The sequence below is a fragment of the Sturnus vulgaris genome, chromosome 5, assembly GCF_052056855.1.
Source record: "Sturnus vulgaris isolate bStuVul1 chromosome 5, bStuVul1.hap1, whole genome shotgun sequence".
In the NCBI taxonomy this organism is placed as follows: domain Eukaryota; kingdom Metazoa; phylum Chordata; class Aves; order Passeriformes; family Sturnidae; genus Sturnus; species Sturnus vulgaris.
The window spans coordinates 29,790,452-29,814,382 of record NC_142247.1 but is presented as its reverse complement, the minus strand read 5'-3'; the positions used below and the strand labels follow the sequence as shown (position 1 = coordinate 29,814,382).

Genomic DNA, 23,931 nt, shown 5'->3' with positions numbered 1-23,931 from the left:
CATGGCTTGTCAGGTCTTGTGCTTCAAGGTCTCACCAGATTCTGACAGCATCCTGCCATGGGCTACATGGCCTTGTGGGGAGCACTGCAGTGAGAGAAACATGGAAGTGTGCTGCCCTGGCATTGCTGCTGCCAAAGCACCTGCATAGAAGCATAGATCTGTGTTAGATAAAAACTGCTGGCTCTCCTGAGTTTGGCTGTAGTCAGAGTAGTATTCTCTGCCTCCAGGTCTCTTGTGTCATGCTTTCTGGAGAGAAAAAAAAAGCCAACTGGCTTTTAAAATGATTTTTGCTTTTCATTTGTTATGCGTTAATTTAATCCAGAAATGTTTGAGGCCCTGGTTTTTGTCCACATATCTTCTGACCCCCTTATGCTCAGGGAGAAGGACTTTTGCGAGCATTGGCTCAGCCTGCTCTGAAACTGTTTTGGCCCCCTGAAGAATGTCATTCAGCACTGATCCCTCTATCAGGGCTTCACTGGTGCTGCCTTTTGAGAAACTCTCAAAGCATCTGTTGCAAACTGGAAAGGCTGAGAGAGCTGGGGCTGCTCATCCTGGAGGAGAGAAGGTTTAGGGACCTCTTATCCAAGTGTATTAATACCTGATAGGAAGAGTAAAGGACACAGACTGCTCAGTGATGCAGGGCAAGTGGTACTGGTCACAGCCTGAAAAGTGGGATGTGTCCTATTTAAACTTAAGAAAACACTTTTCTTCTGTGTAAATAGTCAAATGCTGGGACAGGTTGCCCAGAGAGGCTCTGGTGCCTGTATATCTGAAGATATTCGAACAGCAAGTGGATGCAACCCTGATCAACCTGCTGTAGTTGATACTGCTTTGAACAGGTGTTGGGTTGGTGTTTTCTTTAAAAGAGCCAAGCAGTTATTAGTTGCTATAAAGTTGTTTGCTGTCAAGGCACATCAGTCTTGAAAGGCAAAGGGTCCCAAGCGTTTCAGACTCCAACACACAAGGAAGGTGGAGAAGATGACCTCCAGAGGCCCTACCAACATGGTGACACCAAACAGATTTGGAGGAGTCCAGAAAAGAACTGCAGTCTTATCTGAAAACCCTGTGTGAGCTAATGGAAACCTCTCAAATTGCTTTCCTGGGCTTCAGATCTGATCGTTAAAGAAATGTACAAGAGAAAGGAAGGTGGGAAGTTGAAGTTGTGTTGCATAGACCCTGAGTGAAAATACTTTGTGCCCTTTTGGTACATTTCTCTGAGAAGAAGGCTCTCGTTTTGAAGCCTACATTGAGGGTGGGCTTCATGTGCATTACTTTGGGAATAACTTCGTGAGGGATAGTGATAAGGCATTCTTGAAATCACCTTAGAGAAAATTGGAACAGTAGAACTAGTGCCCTGCTCTTGTCTGATTTTGCAACTGAAGGTAGCTCACCACAAACCAGGTGGGGGAGAAGAGAGAGAATTAATAATCTTCTAGATCAGATTATGTAGTTTAGTCATAAATCACTGTCAGAGAATGAGTATGGAAGAGTTGCTCAGAACAAACCACAGAAGCTGAATGTCTTTCAGAAGTGATCAGAGATACAGGCCACTCTTTTAGATTCAGTACTGAAAGGACTGAAAATGCATGCACCCAGTGGGTTGTATTTTAAGTAGATAATTTTGTGCCTCTTCTATTTAAAAAAGATAAAATTGTCTGACAGTGGAAACTGGGCAGACATGTTGTTGTGAGGTGTGTAAAATGCCCAAGAATGCTTCTGCCAGAGGCTGGAGGTCTGTTCATTCTACATCACTGCTTTGCAATGGGAACACTGGAAAGTACTGCACAAATGCACCCACTTTTAGAGCCAAAATACTCTAATGTAAATGAGTTCTTGAATAAGCGTGTATCAGGCTTTAGAATTCCTTCAGGAGGAGAGGGATGGTGAGAGGGGGCAGCTGGAGTGTGTAGAGTACAAAGGTCACACAAATACACAATTTTTATCCACTTCTCTAATACATAAATGAAGTGGCACTTGATGAAATTATAAGACAACAAATTAATAATAAATAGGAGGGAATAGTTTTTAATGTAAAGTATAATTAGCCAGTGTAGCTCAGGGCTGCCAACTATTATCGAAGCAGATATTTTAGCAAGATTATCAACAAAGGATTCAAATGAATAAGCAAAGCATCTGCAGGGACAGCAGTGTAGCTGAGAAAACAATTATAAGGCCTATCAATCCTCATGCTTTAAGGCATAAACAGATCACCAGCTGGGGTCAGAAACACAGTTTTTCCTCATAGTTACCGAGTAACCTGGGCATGTTGTGGAGTTTATCCAGCGTGGGTCACTGCTGGAAGTGTAGTAACAGATTAGACAGACCAGTGGCACTTCTTTACCCACTGGTTTCTCTGAGAGGGGACAAGGGAGGGTTCTAGCCTCATCTGGTACCCCCCTCCCCAGAAGGGCAATAATCATGCCAAGATTGATCTGCCCATTTTGATTTAGATCCCTGGATTCTGGAGATCTCTGATACATTTAGGTATAGGCCTCCTCAGAAGGTATCTTCCATATGTTTGGAAGATTCAGTAAACCAATGAGGAAAGGGACTTAGCAAACCAACAGGAAAGGAGTAAGCATATGTTTGACTATGGCAATGATTTGACTTGTTGTAAGTACTTTAGGCCTTTTGTGCTACCTCTGCTTTCCCTTTTACAAGAGAGTTTTGGCTTAATCAAGGAATGGAGTAGTGATGAACTGAGTGCAGAGAATGTGGGAATGTAATAAATGAGCCTACCAGCCCTTCTTTCCCTTAATCTTCCTATTTTGTTACTTCAAGCCTAGAGCAAGCTTATCTCAGCCATGATGCTTTTGCAGAAGTTTTCCTTGACTCTTTTCCACCTGGTTCGAGTGTGTCAGCATGATGGTGATTTTGCTCAACTGTGTTACCCTGGGAATGTACCAGCCATGCGAGGATATGGACTGCCTTTCAGACAGGTGTAAAATCTTGCAGGTAAGCAGATTTCCTTCTTGTTGTGATGGTGCTTCAGTCCAAGTCACAGATTTTCATGCATGCTTTCCTTCAGTGTGTGGGCAATACCCTCCCAGAGAGGCTGGCAAGGCTGCCCTGGCAGTGAGATATCCTCTTGTGAAATGGCAAGGGCTGCCTTTGAGGAGGGGAATGGAACAAGAGAGAGAATGAATGAACTTGACTTGTGACTATGCAACACTGAACACTTGCTAATATTCCTGAACCTGCACATAAGCAGGGATTTCCTGGCACAGACACCTACAAGACTCATAGGTCAGGGTTAAGCCAGGGAGAAATAACTAAGGTTACACAATCCAGGCAGGAGGGAATAGCAGCCTCCAATGCATTTGGTAGTCTGATGATGTGCAAGACTATTACTGATTCAACAGATACTCTGGCATTCAGGATGCCCAAAGGGAGAAGAAATAAAAGGAATGCTTAGAAAGGCCATGAGTACATCCAGACTGTAAACACAGCAGCTGTGCTTGATGTTTCCCCAAAGGGAAGGTGATAGCAAAGGGTGTCACCCACCCTTGTGTTGTTGTGGCTAAGGCCTTGAGGTATCAGGAGCTGTTCTCTGTGATGGGTGCCTGCTGTCCAAGCTGTGTGGGAAGCTGCACTGTGTCCTCAGCTGAGCCATTTGCAGCAATGTGGTGAGGAGTCCCTCCTGGGGGGGATCTTGGAAAAGCAGAGTTTTCCTGGCTAGGTTTAGATATGCTGGCCCTGAACCAGCACCATTTTTCAAGTCTAAGGAGTCTCTGAGTCTGCATCAGTTACTTCACCTGTGGGTGAAAAAACTATAAAAGCCCTCACTGAACTTGAGAAGCAAGAAACTGTGATGCCAGGGCTACACGAGAGAAACTTTTCCAGCCCTGCCTCTATCTCATTTTCAGGTGTATTGAAATTAGTATTTTTCTCTTATTCTGTGTTTTCAAGTTCGAGGCTGAGAATGATTGTCAAATATGCTCTTGGGTTTCTGTTTGGCAGGTGTTTGATGATTTCATCTTCATCTTCTTTGCCATGGAAATGGTCTTGAAGATGGTGGCCCTGGGGATCTTTGGCAAGAAATGTTACCTTGGAGATACCTGGAACCGCCTGGATTTCTTCATTGTCATGGCTGGGTAGGTTGATAATTTCTGATTTTGTTTATTCTGGATTTACTAGAGTCTTGTATGGAACAGGGATGATGTAACTGAGGAGAAGGTTTCCACTGTGGTGCTACTCTGGTGCAGCTGCCAAGCTGGAATTGGGCATGCTGGGATTAGCAGCCAATGGAAGAAAGAGCAGACAAGGTAGCTTAACTCCTCGGTGGATGTGCAGCCATCTGTCTAGCACAACTTCAGCAGAGGGTACTAATTGTACCAGCTGAAGAGCTTGCCCAGAAACATTTCTGGGTTTTTTGTGTTTTTAAAATGTCTGGGTAGAAGAGGTGTAACCTTTACCAGAACCAAACTAAAGCTAGCATTTCTGTTTCCAGCAGCAGTGTGTTCAAGGGTAGGAATGTAGTTTTTTTATTCAGGGCTTTTTGTTTTTGTATTGCACCAGCTTTACCTGCAGCACTACTGGGACAAGTTGACATTTGAGGGTTTTTTACAACAAAGTTGCTATGGTGAAGCTTTGATTTTTCCCTCTGCATGTATCAAGTGGAAAGTCTACCAGAATTTTCCTGTTAAATCACAGCAAAATGTCCATTTCTGATACCAGTGGGATGTGCTTTTTTTCCCCCAGAATTCTAATTTTCAATTAGAATGTCTTGTGAGATAATAAAAACAAATCAGAAATAAACATATTATATTGCTCTTCTCACAGAAAAAAAGTGAACGTCTTTCAGATAGAAGCTCTCAATTTTATTTTTCTTTAGCCAGGAATTACCAGCTCCACTGCTGCCTGGAAGTGCATGTATTACTGACTGAGCTAGCAGTGAGTTTGAACTCACTTTGCAGAGTTTTCCCCCGTGGTGTGGAGCAGCACCGTCTTTATATTTGCTTTTGACAGAGTTCTTCTACGGCAGGACTTGAAAGTCATTCCCTCTGGAGGAGCAGATAATTGTTTGCTTCTGGGAGGAGCAGAGATTTTCAAACTCAGTGCAGCTGTAAAAATTTGAAGGCTGCTTCTCAGCCAGGTTATGTATGAAAGGAGGACAGGCAGATGAAAGCTGTAGACTTTTCTAAATTAACACAATATGTGTGAGATGGAAAGACCTTTCTTGTAGTTGAGCCTGCTGAGATTAACATCTGATTTTAAATGGCCTGACATGAGGAGTGCCAGTTAAAGCCCTTGAGACGTGGTGCTGAGGAAAGCCAGATCACTGTATGTTCTAGCCTGAGCTCCCGGTGGCAAAACTGCTGGAGACTGGATGCAGGGAAAGCAAGACCCTAACACAGCAGCCTTTGAGGAAGGAAAAGCTGGGTAGGTTTCAAAAGGGGACCTTGGGGCCCATGGTGCTCCCCTGTGCAGTGATACGTTGCAGTATGCTGGGAGAAAAACTGTTCCATGTGGGCACAGGAAAGCCAGCATATGGGGTAAAAAGGCTTGGGAATTGGGGGTCTTGCTCTGCCTGGGGTCCCTGCAACCATGGAATGTGAGTGGAGCTATCTGAAGAGATGATGAAATCATCAATACTAAATGAAAGAGGGAGAGCTCAAATACTTCATGCAGAAAACAAGTGAAATCCACACTACCTAGACAAGAAGGGAACAAACTCCCTTACATATTTCCTTCTGTCACTATTGCTGGCAGGAATTTGAGGAGAGACAGAGTCTTTTGTGCATCTGATAGCAGTACCAGGGAAAAAAAAAATCTCATATCTGAACTTCTTTTAATGCCAAGGAGACTTCGAATCAACCCCTTAGATATGAAATAATCTGTGTGGAGGATTTTTTATTTCAGGTCCCAAACAGAAAGAAATTTTTTCCTGATTTCTATTCAATTGGTCCTCATGAGGTGTCAGAATGAAATGATAGTAATCTCATTAGAATATCTGATCTCAAAGGACTTCTGCTAAAGAAAGATTTTTTCCATTTAGTTGTACAGAACTAATGACTATATAATGTATTTCGAGTTATAAAAGCTTGTGGTTATTAATTCATTATTCTTTGAAATTCATTAAATTTTTCTGCACTGTTTAAATCAAATCCAAGGCTTTAATTTATCCTTACATGCAGTAGGCTTTTGCTTAACCTCAAATGTAAGCCCCAGCCTATAGTCTTATTGATTCCACACCTGGATTCTGGCTTCAGCTTACTGAAGCCATATTGTCCAGATGCTGCCTTAGCATTCTGAGTTAGGGAGGACAGCTACCATTAGGTCTTGCACATTTTCTCCATGCCAGGGAGTTAGATCCTGATCAAAGGCTAATCAGTTTTCTCTAAGAGCCTTTTCCTTTTCATCATCCTGGATTCTTGTTTTCTGTAAGGGAGGTCATAAACTTGGCTCCTAAGGAAACATCCCTGATGTTGGGGAGCAATGCCCAGCCTAGAGTCCATGCAGCTTCTGTCCCTTTTAAGAATATGGACTGTACTTCTCAGCCCTTTCTCCTCCCTTCTCCCTTTCCAAATAAACACCAGCAAGGCAGCAAAAGTTACAAAGGGTAGACTGTAGCATGGAAAAGTGAGGTGCAGTGGGGGCCCATTCCGTGGGGCATTCCTGGGCAGCTGAGCTGTCTCCATCTGGCTCGTGGCACGACAGCACGTTTCATCAAAGAGCAAAATGACTGTTTGCTGCCATGGCCCCAGACAGTGTTTTGGTTACATAAACCATGTATTCAGGCAATAATTTGTAGTTATTTCCTCACTTCCTTGGAAAGCCAGAAGCTATAGTTTTAGTTAGCTGAATTCCCTCATGTGCCCTTGCCCTGCTTGCCCCTGCAACCCAGCAGCTCAAGGAGGAAGGCTCCATTGTCACTAAAAATGTTCCGTTTCCATGGCAATAGGAGCTGACATCACCAGAACTTTCTCCCCTCTCGAACACTCCCTCCCCTAACCACCTTCGTGGCTTTTTTCTGAAAGGGTTAGGAAAAAACCCAAACCAACAGTTATAAGTTAATGCTCTCCCTCATTGTTCTCCTCAGAGCTCCAAAAATCATATGAAGCCATTTGGTTTGAAGAAACAACCAGGGCTGCAGATTCAGCTTGTCGATGCTCCCGTTCCCAACTGCTTGCTGGTGACAGGAGGTTGCAAGTTCCCAGACGTTTCAAGCAGACTGTGCTCGTCACCACCAGCTGTCCTGGTGGGAGTCCCTCTTCCCTTCCGTTTGTGATTAGGTCTCGTCTGTCGTCATTTGTTTCCCACAGTGATGGGTGTTTGGAGAGCTTGAACTGAGGTGACTTCAGAGGGCAGCTTCCTCAACTTGAGAGCCTATGATGGTTTGAAAGTTGAGATAATGAGAAAGCTAATCAGATTGGAAATGTCAGCCAGAGTCTATATGTGTATGAATTTAGGGGAAGAGTCACTTGTTTCTGGGCTCACACTCATCAACTTTTAAAGCTAGGCTGTTCTCTAGAAATACAAGAGTGAACAATTTCCCCTGCTCACTCTATTCTGTGAAACAGTAGCATTCACATGTGGTTGGAGAGGATGCCACTGTCCCTCTAGAAAAGGAGATATCATCCCTTTATATATCTGACCTGAGGCTGTCCCTGACCTTGGAGGCATGATTCCATGTAGAGAGTTGTTGTTCTGCCTCTCATGATCCAAGTGCTGTGATTAACCGTTTGTGGTGGGAGTTCTGTCTGTCTTTGCCCGATTCTGTGGCATCCCTGGGACATGTTAGGTAAATTAAGGGGCAGAGGACTTCACTATGTGGCAGGAGGGAATGAGGGGATGAGTATGATTACATGAGTGTCCCCAAAAATATGCCCAAAATCTTTCTCTGACTACTGGTTGCTTGAATTCCATTGACTGAGGAGAGGGTCTGTCTTTTACAGAATGCTGTCTTTATCTCTTTCCATTACCACAGTGGAGTTTGCTATGTAGATCTCAAACTGTCGTCAAATTCCATCCTGTCCTTACCTTTGGTGTGAGGAATGGCGTTTAGGATATTTTGGCATTTTGAGATATTCTTGTGCTGTTCTTAAACAGCTTTTAAAAATGGTACATTTCAGGACAAAATATAGCATTCTGTCAGCACTTCAGTCTGCTTCAGTGCCGTTGGTTGTAATATTGTCTTGCTGTTCCTGCCTGAAACTTCCTGTTTCCTATACCAAGTACTGCAGTAGCCTGTCCATTCAATCACAGCAGCTCGCTATCAATTAATTCAGCTGCTTTCTTCATTGCCTCCAAGCTTGATTGGTTGGGGTTTTTTTTTCCTGTCTCCTCTTCTGAAGAGAGAAAACCCCTTCCTATTAGTAGGAGCAGTAAACTTTGTTCACAGATGTATGTTGGTATTTTTTCACACTGGAATACTGGAATGCATATTATTTGCATTTTCAGTGTTCATGCTGTTCTATCCCTGACTCGTCATCTTCGTTGCTTTTCTGTTCTCCCAAAAATACGCCTCAACTGCAAAATCCATCAGTGACTTTTTTTAGTTTTCTGTCAGGTTGCGATAAATAAATAAAGAACTGAGTGGCAAGAATTGTGCATTACAGAAGTACATCTGCTCACAAATGAATCCCCATTTAGTGTTGCATGTGAAGTTTATTACTTAGACAATTTTTCTCCAGCTAATGTATGTCATGATGATTACATATCATTCCAGCCATATCAACCTAATTACTTGTATGACCCAGACTTGTAATCTCAGAAGAGATTATAGCACATTAGTTTGATGATGTCTATTTTTCCTTAAACCTCTATTGGGTATGGTTAATTTCGTTATCCACTTTTAATCCATAATCTATCCATGATGCATATTGTCAATTTTATTACTGTACTGTCACTAGCGTCAGTCCTGCCATTGAGATCACTGTGTACTGGCACAACATCAGAATTCCTTTGACCCTTGGATTCTTTCCCAGTTTTCTGAGTCTAATCAAAAATTATCAGCACTGGTCCAGATCTTTTCTGACCGTCTCTTTTAAAACTCTTGCATAAAAATTGTCCAGGCTTGCTTATCTTAGAAAATCCCTATTTAGGCACAGCCTGAAATACTTGATCACAGCTGGAGCTGAAATTAGCTCATTATGATCAATGGTGCACATACATCATCTGACCTTCCCCAGAGGACTTTTTTTAACTGATGTTTTCTGCATTTTTTACATTGTTAGTGACAATTCTGTTTTCTTGTTCTAAAACTTACACCATTTTATGTGCTCTTTCAGTTCTCTTACAAATTTTCTACAAGTCTGTCTCCTAATTTATATTCATGGGTATCACCTTCCCCTCTCCTGCTATTACGTGTCTGCTTCTGCTTTTACTCATGTTGTACTATCTTTTTAGCCTGTACACCTTTCTTGTCTCTCCTGAAGCTTCTTGGATACATGATAAATATTCCTAAACACCACTTGACTGTACTCCACAGCTTGTGAGTTGAAGTCTGACTAGTCTGACACTTGGAGCTATTTAAAAGACACGTAGATGTGGCTGGTGCTTAAGGACGGGGTTTAGTGGTGGACTTGGCTGGGTTGAGTTAGACTCAATGATGTTAAAGGTGTTTTCCAGTCTAAATGATTTTATGGCTGTTTCTGTATGGTTTCAAATTCATGAATATGGCTTCTCAAATCCACAGATATATCTGGCACTGTTGATGACCTTACATGAATTGGACGTAACACATGAAATCAAGTTCTATATTTTTTTAAAAAAGGACTTGATAGACAATCTCTCTGTCTTCCATTCTTGAATACAATTTTCTGTGATTTGTAAGGCTGGGAACTTCCAAGCAGGTTTAGGTACTCCAATGCATTGCTCAAATTAAATTCTAAGGGGTGAATTGAGAGAATGCTTCTATAAAGAGAGCTAGTCAGCCTGTATTCTGGTGTGATCTGAACATACCTAATCACATTCATAGGGTCGTAGATAATCTGGATTGGAAAAGACCTTGTGGGGTCTCCATTCCAATCTTGCTGTTCAAAGGAGGGTCAACAGCAAACTCAAGTTAGAGTGTTCCAGTCAAGTCTTGACAACCACCCCAGATGGAGATGGCACCATCTCTCATCATCCCAGCCCCACTGCTGAGGTATTTCTGTAACTGGTCTGAACCTCCCTTTCCTCCCTGGTTTTGTGTTTGTTGTGTCTCGTTCTCCTGCCATGTGGCACTGTGAAGATTCTGGCGTAATATCGCTGATGCCTTGTAAGTACCAAGGAGTTGCTGTTAGGTCCCACCCAAATCATCTCCTTTCCAAATTGAACAAGCCCACATCCTTCAGCCTCTCCCCACAGGACAGATGCTCCATCCCTGAGCACCTTGGTGACCCTCCACTAAACTTGCTTCAACTTATCAACACCTTTGTTCATTGGAGGGCCAAAAGTGAATGTGCTGTTTTAGATGTGGTCTACCGAGTGCCCAGGAAGGGATGCAATCCCTCGCTCATCTACCAGCTGCAATGGACTGGTGCAGCTCGGCATGTCACTGTCCTTTCCTGGGTGGACCTGTCCCCCAGCACTGGCAGCTCCTTTTCAGCAGCACCACTGTCCATCAGTCCAGCCCAAATGCAGGACCTTGCACTCATCTGTGGAATTCATGAGGCTCCTGTCAGCCCATTTCTCTAGCCAGGAGGAATTCTCTATATGGCAGAAAATTAATCTGTAAGTATTTTGTCACTGATTCTGTACTAGAAAATGCCATTTTTGACAGAGTGTGTTACTCCCCCTCTCTTTCTGTCCACTTGAGCCTCCCTACTAGGTTAAACTTGATTTTAATATTCCTTTCATGCAGATTTTCCCACCAGGCCTTCCTAATGCCATTTAGGCATTATGCTCATAAAATGAACAATTCTTATTCTCTTTATTACTCAGGCCCCTGGCACAGGTGTAGAGGCGACACTATTTTTCTCCTCTTTACATCTTTTAGTGCCTTGATTAGTTTTGTTCTTGACATGGAGGTTCTGTAAGAATATTCCTAGTTTTATCACTTTTCCCTTTGGTCTTTTATTTAATTTTCTGACTGGTCTTTCAGTTCTCTAAAACCTAATTTTTCTTCTAATGAAATCCTGGTTAATATTTCTGCACAAGATTACCCCAGTTCTCTGCCAGTCTCTTGCTGTATGTGGCTGGCCAAGGCAGAACTTTGTTACCAGATTCCTCCATCACCTTTTTGCCTGTTGGCCAGAATGTGCCACTAAGGAGTTCAGCTGAATATTTCTTGTCCAACTTCTTCAGAAAGGGAAACAAATAAAAGTCTATAATATGTGGTATATCTATCATCATAAGAAAAACAATTAGTTTCAAAACACATCATCATGGGTAAATAGTGTCCTTGAAATCTGAAAGCCTTCCAAAATTTGCTTTTTATTTTCACCTGTAGTATGGCAGCACTGCTCTCCTGGTATCTCCATTTCTTTTCCAAAGCATCCTTTCCTTTCTGAGTAGTTATGCAGCCTTTGGAGAGGGTTTTCTAGAGCTGAAGATCTCTTCTCAGGCAAGTCTGGCAGCCCCTTAAGCTGAGCAGAACATTTCTGCTCACTCCCTGTGCCTTTTGGCTAGTTGCTTCTTCAGGAGTGCTTTATGCAGCTTCCACACTAGGAATCTGGAAAGTATTTCTATTACCTGAGATATTACTTTTACCTTTCCTTTCTGGTAGTTCTCTGCTGTCCTTGAGTTCTGTTCCCCGTAATTCCCTAGATATGGCATCCTTTCGAAAAACTTGGAGCGATGATGCTTCCCAAATTCATCCATCCAAGCTCTTCTCAAACGTGTGCAGCATCACTGTGAACACCAAAGTTCTCCTCACATGGGAAGCACTTATGGCCCTAAGCTTATCCCTCTACATTTCAGCCTGGGAAAGGGAACTGGCAGCTCTCCTGAAGGATGTGAGGTACCAACCCTCCATCCTCAAATGCCCACGTGTTTCCAGGAAACAAAACCATCACTGTGTGGTGCCCTTCCACACTGGGAAGACGCCTCTTAGCCTGAAGCACACCAACTGGCCTTAATCTCACAAGATGGGGAAGTGTTGCCAATCTTGCGCTTTTTCTTTGCTTTTAATTAACTGCGGTCCTTCAGGGACCTGGCCAGAATTTGCATAGTTATGACTTTAAAATCTCAGATCATTAAATACTTATTAGCAGCAGGGTAAACAGCAGAATGCTCAGAAAATCCTTGTTAGCTAATGTTCGATGCCAAGTAGAAGTCTCTATAAAATCATGGCAAGTTAAAGAAAATTGTAATAAATATAGCAATTAGGTGTTTCAAGTAGTGATCAGAAAAAGATGGAAACCAGCAAGTAGCAGGCTAAATAGCATCTTATCCAAAGGTAGAAATAGCAGCAGCACAGCCCTCCCCTCAAACATGCACTCGTTTTTTCCTCCTTAATGATACTAATTATTTCATTTGCTTTCTCCCAGTAAAACTATCCCTAGATGTGCAACATATTGAAATGAAAGCAGTCATCAAAACGAAATGAATCACACCAGAGAAGAATCAAAACAAGGAGGCAGCTCTACCCTGCCTGCGTAACATGTAGTTCTCAATTATTGCCTCTGATTTTTTGCCTTCCTGAAAGCTAATTCCCTACCATATGAATGTTAAGTTTCTTTAAAAAAATCTAAACACAAACTCCCCAAAAAGGTAAAACCAGCAGGCTTCTAGGACCAAAATGCAGACATTCTTTTTTATTTTCCTTTTCTATTTTCCCCTAAACAGTGAAATACAGATCTCAGAGCCTGTGTTCTGCCTTGGTTTTTAAAAGTGTGGCCCCATCACTTGCATTCAGTCATCTGAGCTCAGCGAGTCCTTCTGGCTTTCTTATCACAGTGTGAAAACCTGCTTATGTCTTTTCGTATCATGTCTCTGAAACTATTAAGAAACTCTGACATTTTCTCTTAGTACACAGTTTGGAGAGAAATCTGAGTGTTCCAGGGTGTGAAATAATCACATACCAGGCAGCAAGGGACAAGTCTCACAGGCTCTGGAAGCTTTCAGTGGCTTTTGCTTGCACAGCAATATAAAAAAAAAGGTAAAAAAAATTTTGTACTGGAAGGGGGAAAGTTGCAGGTTATTTTTTTAAGAATACAAAGCATCACAGCTCAGGAGCTGACTGTGTAATTAGTAATTGATCTATTGCTCCCTGGGGAAATGTCTTTTTACTAACAGAATTATAGACACTTTATTATTATTATATTTTATAAATGGGGATAAAGGAGTGTAATTTTTGCATTTCTTGTTTTACTAGCAAGGCTTTTTTTTTTTTTGCTTCTATCTTTCAGTTTTTCTGTCAGCAGAGAGTTGTCTTTTTGCAGCATAATGAGCTCTAAATTTAAAAGAGATAAGCAGGACTACTTAGCTTAGTACACTGTGGTTTGCAGAGCAATTTGGAAGCCTACTGTGTTATTCCACTTTTTCTGTGGTAGATGTTGAAAGGATTTTGGATCATCCATTTAGGGTGAATGTTGAAGCCTGGCCCCAGAGGCACCAAACTGAGCAAAATGGGTACAAATGCACAGTTTGTTCTTCAGGTATCTATATCTGTATAGATACATCTATCTATCCCAAGTGAGCTGATAGGAGGGTCAGGGCTGGGATCTGCCTGGCAGCCCTATGGCTCCTGCACCACGATGTCCATAGGGCAAAAGATTGGGTCCAAATAATGAAAGAGTCTTTAACTTTCGCCATAGCATTCTGGACTTCTGGGGGAAATAAGGATGTGGCTCCATCTGTAAAGCAAAATGGTGGGCATGGGGCAGAAATCTTAAAAAAATAGGTCCTGGCTAGGAGCTGGGCTGGCACGTAGCTTGTCTGCATCAGCTGGTTTGTGTGCACCCTGTGGCTGCAGACTCTGAGTGGAAGCAGTAGCCCTCTGCTCTTGCCCAGTGTCTGGTCAGGCCTCATCAAAATCTTCTCTCTGCTTCTAATATGTCTAGATGGATTTACAAAAGATTGGATTCATCTTGCAGCTCTCTTTGTGTACAAGCTCAGGCAGGTCCAGCCTTAGCAAGGCATGACAGGAGGTATTTTGATGGCCACATGTGCCCCATGCTCTAGACCTTTATTTGTGTGCTCTTTTTTCCTGCCTATTTATACACTCTTCCTCCTGCCTCACTACTGTTACTCCAGTGCTGAGGGTCTCCACTATCCAGGCAGTTGTGGACCCCTGAGTAAGTGGATTTTATTGCCTGCCTTCCCTTTCCACAGCACAGATTCAGCTGATGGAGTCTCTGGGGTAGCCTGTTCTCCATGTTCCCTGCCCATTGCTGCACCTCTGGCCACAGGAGACCAGGGCTGTGTGCATCTAGCTATGCTCATGCCTTTTTTTATAGAGCCCCAGGACAGATATATAATGTAAGAGGGGAGATATGGGACCACTGGAGTACATTGTCCAGTGCAAATACCAGCTTTTCTCCTTCTTTTTGTTGTAGCCACAGTCTTTGAAGCCAGAGCAGAGGCAGTGAGACCTCCTTCTCATCCGTGTGTATGACTGAAGTAGAAAAATTTAGGGGTAAATCGGTCTCCCATCACCCCACAAACATCAAGTGGAAGATTTGAGCTGTGGGATGACTCATATATCAAGCACTAGACATTTTGGTAAATGGAGAGATGTCAGCTCCAAATTTTGGATATCTGAAAATTTCAGTCAGGAAAAACTGACTGTCTTGTGTTTTTCCTATGGGCTCCTATGTTCTAGATCTTCAAAGTGGTAGAAATTTCAGTTTGTAAAATTTGATTGCCAAATCAAGGAGCCAAGGACAGAAAGGCATATTCCTGTACACAGAAGACATTGATTAAATCCCATCTAGCTTTGGTATAGGTAGACACCAGTCTTTGAGCCCTGATGTAACTGAGAAGATGAAGGAATTCAGAGCAGAGACCAATCAAAGTCTTCTGACCTGGTCATATCAGGTGCTCATAGATGTAGGGATCAAATGGAAGTCCACAGGCAGAAAAAGCTTCACTTCCCACAGAGGCCCATAGAAAGTCTAAAATTACAGCTACAAAGTCACAGCCATGAAGTTTTTGGCTTCAGTGCCAAAATTAAATTTATTTGACAAAAAATATGAATTGATTAGATTGTAGTTAATTAGATTTCAATTGAAAACTTCTATCAGAGAAGGGGAATTAGGCAGCTTTTTAATTTGACAAAAACATATTGGCTTTGTGTCATAAGAAAAATACTGCCTCGGTATTTTTCATGAATGATTTCAGAATAGGTTTTAAATACCATTTCTTGGCTGCTAATTTTCAGCAAATAGAAGTTCAGAAGCCAAGATTAGGAGAGTTAATAACTATTTAATAAAGGTATAAGGAGATGTAAATATGAAGAGGTAAATGGTAATGTTTGAACTGTTTTAATAATGGATTTCATTGAATGTAACTGCAAGGAAGCAGCTAGCCAGGCATTGCATAAGTATATTGAGTCACACGTGCAGCAGATAAAGTCTGAATTTTCTGGACTCCTTACATGGCTTTTGTATTGTCACTATGTCTATTTAGATAGCCTTAGCTTTGCTCCTCCATGCTGCTGGTCAGTCTGTTCTGTGCCTGGCACAGAGCCACGCTGGCCGTGCATTTCTGCTGTTGGACTGTGAGTGCTGCTCCTCCCGAGTGCCAAGGCACATCCAAGCCCACTCTCGAGCTCACAGGTGCAGAGGACTAAATAAGTGCCAGGCTGTAGCTGACGAAGCTATTCTGGTGCTGTCCAGCCTCAGGAGCATTGAATGTTTCCATGCCCCCTTGTCCCTGAGTACTCGCTGTCTGCTCCAGTGGCGTGACACGGGACAGAGGTGCATGAGACCAGGCACATTCTGCACAGGGTCAGCGTGCTAACAAATTGCTCACTTGTTCCCTGCAGTAGCTTGGTCTCATCTCTGTTTAACTCCAGGTCCTTTGTGTGTTCAGCTGAGCAGATTTACCTAAATGGAAAAACACGGAGGAAAAGTCAAGGGGCAAATGGAAAAAGTGGGAATTAAGAAGAAAGATTAAAATGAGAGGTGGGAATGTTGCAGGCAGGCGTGTGTCAGAGAGATGTAAAGAGGCAGGGAGCAAGTGAGATGCCTTGAGAGTGGGGAGGGAGGCAGAGCTCAAGTGGAGAGGTGTTCCCTGCCAGGCATCCCCCTGCTTCTGCAGGATGAACCCTATGCATGCAGCCAGTGCCCCTGTCCCATTTCCCACTCTGACAGTGTTCCCAACGTGCATCAGTCTTCAGCTGTGTGGTGTGAGAACACTGCCCGTGCCAATCCCCTCTCCTTCCAGAAGAGTTTCACGTAGAAGGTTTCAAAAAAGAAAACCTCTAGCAAGGGAAAAAGAATTTCTCTAAATATTCAATTTTCTTGATACCTCGGTGCTCAAATTCCATCACAGATGAGAAGTTTGTCTGATTTAGCATAGTTTAAGCTTCTGAACCTGTCCCTCCACTCACCCACTCACACAAGGGGCCACAAAATACTTTAGTGATGCCAGAAATGAGCTGCTGTTTCCCTCAGAAGAGATGCATTTCACTCTGTTCCCTCATGATAAATAGAAAGGACTCACAACCAACACAACCTTGTTTTCCCCCTTTCCTCCCCTTCCCACATCCTAGACTTTGTCTGACTGCCCCTAGACCTTAAAGAATTTACAGTATTTGCTAACAAGACATGCTTTAAGCAGCCAAGAAAGAGAGGAGAGCAAGATGAAGGGTAGCCAGGTCATGGGGGCTACCCTTGCTCATGGCACTGAGCTGCTACAAAGCAAGGACAAGGAGCCTGGGAGTCTCCTGGAGCTCAATAGGTGGAAAACATTTTGTCCTGCTGTAACATTACCTTGGTTTACAAACACCCAGCAAACACGGGGTCCTGCAGGTTGCTCGAGTGATAAGGATCCAAACCCACCGGCCTGAGAGTCCAAATAAGCACAGTACACCCGACCCACCATCACACGCTCGCTAGAAAATCACAGAAAATGTGAACCTGCTGGCATGGACCTGCTGCCAGCTTCTGACTGATCACTTTTTGTGGTGAGTCCTTTTGCCTGTCCTCCTTTTGACACCACCTAATGCTGTATGTCAGCTCCGTGTATGGCAACAGGAGATGGGGTACAGCCCAAACCTAGAGCAGGTTAAGTGTCCACAGTTTCCAGGCTGTGGGGAGCAGGGCTGGCTGGAGAATGATAATAAAACCAAAAAGAGCTGGGCTAGCAACCCCTGAAATGCTACAGATGCCTGCAGACTCCAGCAGAGTCACTTAGAGCTCCTATTTCATTAGAGAATGGAGGCAACATCTGGATTTGTCAGTTTTATCTACACAGAAGATGGGTGGGTTTTTGGTAATCAATGGAGTTTCACTGCACCTCGGTCATCTGCATTGTGTGGGCATGCTACCATTGCACAAAGAGAAGGGTGAACATGAGCTGATGCTGAAGTGATCACTGGAAATGAAAAGGTGAGAATGAGAGGCCCTAATGCAAAAATGACTCTGGGATTGTATTGAAGTTGTTCGGAGACAATCTATGTGACTACGATAGTCACATCTCATCTGCAGGGATTTAAGCATCCCGGATTTCTCCGTTATTACAGCCAAGACCAGGAGGCCCGAGGAAGAACTGTAGGCAAAAGGGGTCTGTTAATCAAGCTGAAGCCCTGGGGCTTAGTTCTTTTTTGTTACAAGTTGGTGTCTAAAAGATTTAGCAGTTGCCCTTTTCTAACCCATGCTTGGCAACAGCCTGCTGTTTTCCCTGGCAGTGTGATTGTCTGTTCAGCTCTTTTGTCTGGCTACACTGGAACGTGATGGCAGTAAATCTGTGACTCTGTGGCCACTGAGGGCTGCAGGAGGCTGGCTTACTGCAGTCTGAACCACAGAGTTGAGTTAAGGCAGCATTTGTCTTGTGCTGAAAGGACCCACGGTCACTACTTGGATGATTGATAATTTTCTAGTGGCACAGGGACTGTACTACATAGGTGGCAAACTCATTCCCTCTAGGAGAAGGCAGGGATGTGCCCCTGGTTAAGGTTACTCACATGCTGCAGCCACACGAGGACAAAACCCAAATGGTTAGAAAAGATTTTAAATTAATTTTGCATGTAAGGCTAAGAAAAGATGTCACCCCTAGTCCTGTGTGTTTCTCCTGTGCTCAGTTTCTCTGAGGGCCATAGTATTATTTAGGACTTCTCATTTGGCTCCTCGCAGTTCAGAAAAAAGTGCTTTTTGAAATTAGATATAATTTGGGCCAACAGCTTACTTGGAATTTGACTCCGTTTTGGGTTGTTCTTGCTACTGCTCAAAATAATTTATTTTTTTTTTTTACATCAGAGGCAAGCCAGTTCTCTTAAGAGATGAGTGTTTTTAGGAGAGGAAAGGAAGTTCAGGGAGACTTCACCAAGCTTGAGGCCTTTATGTTTCTGTGCATATCCATACCCCCACAACAGACTGCAGCGTGGGGGCTCCTTCAGCCAGGAAGCTGCTTGTGTGTGTGTCAGCTCCTCTGCAGAGCTGTTAGCTCGTGTCCTGGGAGCAACACAACTCTGTCTCTAATGTGCTTTGCCTGTAACTGGAATTCCAAAGTTTCTGCAGGTCTGTCTAATTCTGGAGCAACAACGTGCTGATGAGACAATCTTGCTTTATGTGGGGCAAGGTTGGTCAGTGCTTACTCAAGGCCCTTTCACTGTGTGCCTTTGCACCACACAGGGATGTCCTGTAGTCATGTCCATGCATTTATATCTCTGTGTTCCTCCTGCTTTCATGCCTGCTTCCCAGTTTCATCTGACTGGATCCTACGCCTCTGTCTATCACTAATTCTTTCTGTAGGCTGGTTGAACATTTGTGCTTGGTCTGGGGTTGGGGATTTTTTGGGGGCTGGGAATATTTTGATTATCTGCACGAAATCCCTTGTCTCTTCTTCTGTACCTGGTATATCTGGAACTGACAGCTCCAGGGAGGTAAATGAATGCCACTGCATTTCAGAGAAAGAATTATTTCGTGCAATTACCCTAAAAGTGCATGAGAGAACAGACTGAAAGGAATGAGGGAGAGAAAGAAAGAGAGCATGAGAGAGGATAATCACAACACTTCGACAGGTTTACCCCATCATGTTTGAAAATCTATCACTCTGGTAAGTCCCCTTTGTGGAAGGTGTAGAAGATAACCAGACATTACCTCTTCAAGGTCCTCTTGAATGGAGGGTAATCAATAGAAGGATCAGTCCTCTGCTCCATTTCACTTAATGCCTCTCCCTGATTATCTTTTACAGACTGTCTGTACCCCATTTCCCTCTTAATGTCTCACTTTAGCTCCCTCATTTAATTCTCAGTGATTCCTGGTCAGGGAGATTTGGGTAAGCTTTAGGTTGACTTGTGGGTCTTTCTGTATAAATTATAATATTTTTGTTCCAAGAAAGGGTGCAGTAACAAAAAGCTGTCCCCCCCAATATCTTCCTGTCTCTTGAGTCTTGTTAAAAGGCCAAGGAAAAGGGAACTTTTTGTACGTTCATCATTCATGTCCGAGAAGAGATTCAGTAGAAGCAGTTCCTGTCCTGACTGTGCTGCTATTTCACCTGCCAATTTTGTCACCCTCTTGATCCCATGTGAAGATCAGAGTTACCCAAGGGGAGCTGGTGACAACAGCCCATGTCACCCTGGAGACCTCGTGCACCTCTGTTCGTGAAAACATGAAAGATACTTTGAGGTCCTCAGGTGGAAATTGCTGGCCAGGATAAATTATGATTATAATAGTTTCCCACCAAGCTTTCAAAGAGACAGGACATTTGCCATACTGGGTGAGGAGAGAATGCTGGGCTAAAGATTACTGGGCCAGGTCACTTTTTGTCACCTGCACCTGCTGCTCTTGCAGCAAAGCCAATGCATGAGTCACACCTATTTGCACTTTGAGGTTATTTACAGCACATGTTATTGGGTTAGGAAAGCTAAGGTCTAGCATATGTCCTAAAATTAGGCTTTTCTCCTTTTGGTTGGTGTCAAAAAGGAGTGATTCATGGCCATGGGGGAAGCCTTTTCACCTAGTCAAAGAAGTTAGTACTTTAAGGAAGAGAGTTTATTTCTGTGTGAGATAAAGTAGGTTTAGCTGAAGCTGCCTGCCAAGAGGCAGCTGCCTCCCATACCCTGCAGTGGGAGGTGAGGGGAACACAGGGAGCATCCTACTGTGCTGCAGGTAACTCCTAACAAAACTGGCCACACAGCTCCTGCCCTGCTGGCCTTGTGTGCAGTGGCCACCCAACATGTGTGCCCTGGCCACCACTGCCAGGATGAAGCTCAGGCTTCATCCCCATAACTTCCAGAAACTCTTCAATGAAGAAATGATAAACCTGTGGCTCAAGTCAAAATTCTGGATTCTTTTAAACTTTCTTTTTCTCTCTTTTTTCTCTCTCTCCCTGCTCTTTCCCCTTCTGCAGGATGGTGGAGTACTCCCTGGACCTCCAAAACATTAACTTGTCTGCAATCCGTACTGTCCGTGTCCTGAGACCCCTGAAAGCCATCAACCGTGTGCCCAGTAAGTCACGCCTCCCTCTCTCAGCTCGGCTTGTGGGGAGGACAGGATCAATACGGCTGCCTGTGGTGGTGCTGTCCCAGCAGGGTTCAGGGACAAAAGGAATAGAGGCTTCTGTAGGCTGTGTGCAGGCTCTTCTCCATCACAGGGCCAAGAGGTGTTGTTGGATGGGCAGGAAAACAACAGTCTCCCGGAATATCTGCCCTGGTCATCCTTTGTGCATGGCCGTGTAGATGGAACTTCAGGAACCGAAGGTGAACAATATGCAGTAAATAAAAGTGTTTTTTCTTTCTCTTGCTGAAAGACATTACAGGTTTAATGATGTCTGTAGCCTCAAAAAGGCCTCTGTATGAGGTTTGGAGAAGAATGAGCTTTGGGAAGCAGTGAGAATTAGTTTGCTCAGGCTTTCACAAGACCTTCCAGATCCTGTCCTCTGAAAAATTTTCGTGCCGTTACAGGTTAGGGGCATGTAGCACTGACCCATTTTTCTTTCTTCCTCACCTCCTGCTTTGTATTCTCTCTTTTGTCCCAGCTATCCCCTCTGTGAGCTGCTGTGTGTGTATGAGCCAGGCTCGGGGCTGCCAGGGCTGTGCCCGAGCCTGGGTGTATCAGCCCTGAGAGACTTCAGGCATTTCCTCTGCAAGTTTTCAGTCGTACAGAATGGCAGCAATTCTTGTTGCTGTTTTCCATGACCTCCCTGATCAGGCTGTCTGCAGTGGCTAAGACCTTGCTAGAGCTCTCCTAATCCTTCTCTCAAATCTCAGATGCTCCTTTTTCTTTTCTAGACCTGAGAAAGTTTGCATAGTTGACCTCCTAGTCTGCATCATATGTTTTCCCTTGTGCCAAAGTAATTTTCATGATGTCACCAATTTCTTGAATGGGCTGTGGAGGTAGATTTCAGATATTCTGGCTTCGTGTAAAGCCCTTCTATAAAAGGATCACGTCCCACTTCCTGGATGTATTTGTATCTTTGAGCAATAGCCCTGCACAGAATGTGCTGAAAGGTATGAAAGAGAAACTGAGGCACAGTCCTGTGTGCCCAGCATGGCAGGAAGGAACCAGGCAAAAGAGCCACTGGTTGGGGCACTGAGAGAACAGCCAGGAATGTAACAGCTCCATCATGAGATGATAAAGATGAGGTTCAAGAGAAGTTTTTGGCTATTCACTGTCAGCAAAACAACTCCCCCAGTCTGTCTCCATCTCTCTGGTCCTTCTCCAGAGAGGAGAGGGCTGGGAGCCAGCCCTGATCCTGGGGTTGATGCCTTGAGAGGCTCCCTGGAACAGAGGCTAGATGATGTTCAAGGAATAAAGAAGGTATTTATTAAAAGGCCTTCAAAGGACACACCTTGGGCAGTACAAGAGCCTGGCGTCCAGTCACAAGTTTTCACACTTTTATAACTTTCGGTCCATTTACATTTTGGGGTTAATTGCCCAATTACAGCTCCAGGTTATGAAGTCCCATCCTCCCAGATTGCTCTTCTCAATTTGCTGTTGTTTACACTTTTTGGGCCTGAAGCTGCTATGGTGTCTTGGTTCTCAGGCTGGAAAAGGATTGTTTTGTCTAACTACCCTGTGAAGAGAACTTGCTAACACTTTATATGAAATTCAGAGTTATATACCAATGCAGTACAGAATCTGGAAAATACAAAAGCTAAAATTTAAAGCATCAGGGTAGGACCTTTCTGTGAGGGGGTGTCCTGGAGGCTGTGCACAGCAGGCTCACTCCTTCCAGGAAGTTATAGGCAGCTGTGTGAGAGCCAGCAGCATCCTCATGTTGTGCAGCCTCCTTTCCTCCCTGCTTCATCAGGCATGCCATGAATTTGTGCTCAAAGACTGCTTTGGGAGACTGATCCCTGTTATCAAGGTAGACTTAACCTTGGAGGCAAATGGAAACCTCTGGAATGGCATCCAATTAACTCTTAAAGGTGTCTGCCACTTTAGTTGCTGGACAAAGGTGGTCAGGAGGAGAGCTTGCCTGGCAGAGACTTAAGACTTTCTATTATTCCTATTTATCTCCTGGAACAGCCAGAGCTGCCCCAACGAGGAACAGTGTGAACCACATCAAAACTGACCCACCAGGGACCTGCTCCATCCATGCAGAGGCACCAGAGATGCTTTCCATCATCATTCCTGACCTTTGCAAAGCACATGCCATTGAATTTCTCCTGGCTATCCCTGCCCTGACACTGCCTGTTTGCTCTTTTCATCAGTATGGAACTATACCTGTATTAAATTGATGCTGTTTTAATTTCCACTCTGTGGTTAAACCTTTATGTATTTTTCTTGCTACATAAATCTTTGGTTATATGCAGAGGATGTTTTGGAAGAAAGACACCCTGCCATTAATTAAAACAAAACAACAAAAAAAAAAGAAACTGGATTCCCTGGGAGAATTTACTTGAGGGCTGAAAACTAGCAAAGAGGCTGTAAACAAAGGCTTGTGATAAATGGGAATGAGCTGCATTAGAAGGTGCCTAGTGGGCTACAACAAACATAATTAATGGGACCTTTGGCCACAAATCTTTTTTTAATGTCTTTTTAAAGTTCTTCATTACTAATCTGAAGCAAGAGGAAAGTGTATTAGTGAGATGTACTGATGATACCAAGCTGGAGGTGTTGTAGGTGCTGCCAAAGAAGGTGGGAAATAGGACAGCAGGAGGCAGAGGGAGTTTGAGGTGATGGCTGTGAGTGTGAGATGGCTGGGGAGAGGCAAGGAGTGAGGGGTGGTTAATCCCAAAGTTCAGAAGGCTGTGATGGGACAGGGGGGCCAGTGTTCACCTTGGACATTTCAAAGGCTTCCACATGGACACCCAGGTAGGGACTGATTTTCACAGGAGAGTCTGGCTGTGTGGACTGAATAATGGCAGTTTATTGTCAGGAGAATGGACAAAAAATTAGGAACCTGACTGATTAGAACATGAGTGGAAGAGTGCTCAAGTGGTCTGTCGGGTAGGTCATTTAGCACCCAAAGAACTCTATTAATCTGCCAGTGTTTGAAAAGTCCACACACTTAGGTGAAAAATTTCTGGAGAAGTTTGAGAGAAATTTTATACTATGTGAAGGGGGAAAAAAAAGTGATAACAGAAAATTAGAACAAAGGAAATTCAGAAGGAATTCTAAGGAAACAGTAGCAACATGGCAGAGGAAAAAGTTAAATAAACTTATTTTATATTCTTGTCAAGTGGGCACGACTTTAAATTTAAATGCCCAATTTCCCAAACTGGATGTGTCTAAATTCTGCTTATGTGTGCTTATTCATAATGTGCTACTGAAAGCCCTTCCTCACTCCTGAGACTTTGAAATTATATCCCACAAGGAGCTGGAAAATTCTATTTGCCAGTGCTGTACTCATTATCTATGGTATAAAGGTTGCATGTAAGGATGTAAAGTCTCTCTGACTCATGACAGAAGAAGAAAGGGACAGCCAGTGTAATCAAAAGGTGGTAAATGT

At 43.6% G+C, this 23,931-nt stretch overlaps 1 protein-coding gene across 6 annotated transcripts in view; it reads left to right on the top strand.

Annotated features, from left to right (window-relative positions):
- CACNA1I (calcium voltage-gated channel subunit alpha1 I) overlaps window positions 1-23,931 on the top strand; it is a 168,477-nt gene that overhangs the window by 75,106 nt on the left and 69,440 nt on the right. For 5 of the 6 annotated variants that reach the window (XM_088165279.1, XM_088165281.1, XM_088165280.1 and 2 more), the window contains 3 exons: window positions 2,844-2,955; window positions 3,961-4,094; window positions 20,386-20,483. In XM_088165279.1, coding sequence (XP_088021405.1) covers window positions 2,844-2,955; window positions 3,961-4,094; window positions 20,386-20,483 — 344 coding nt within the window. Of the gene's footprint in view, window positions 1-2,781; window positions 2,956-3,960; window positions 4,095-20,385; window positions 20,484-23,931 lie in introns of all 6 variants that reach the window. The other variant, XM_088165282.1, reaches the window with a different exon arrangement.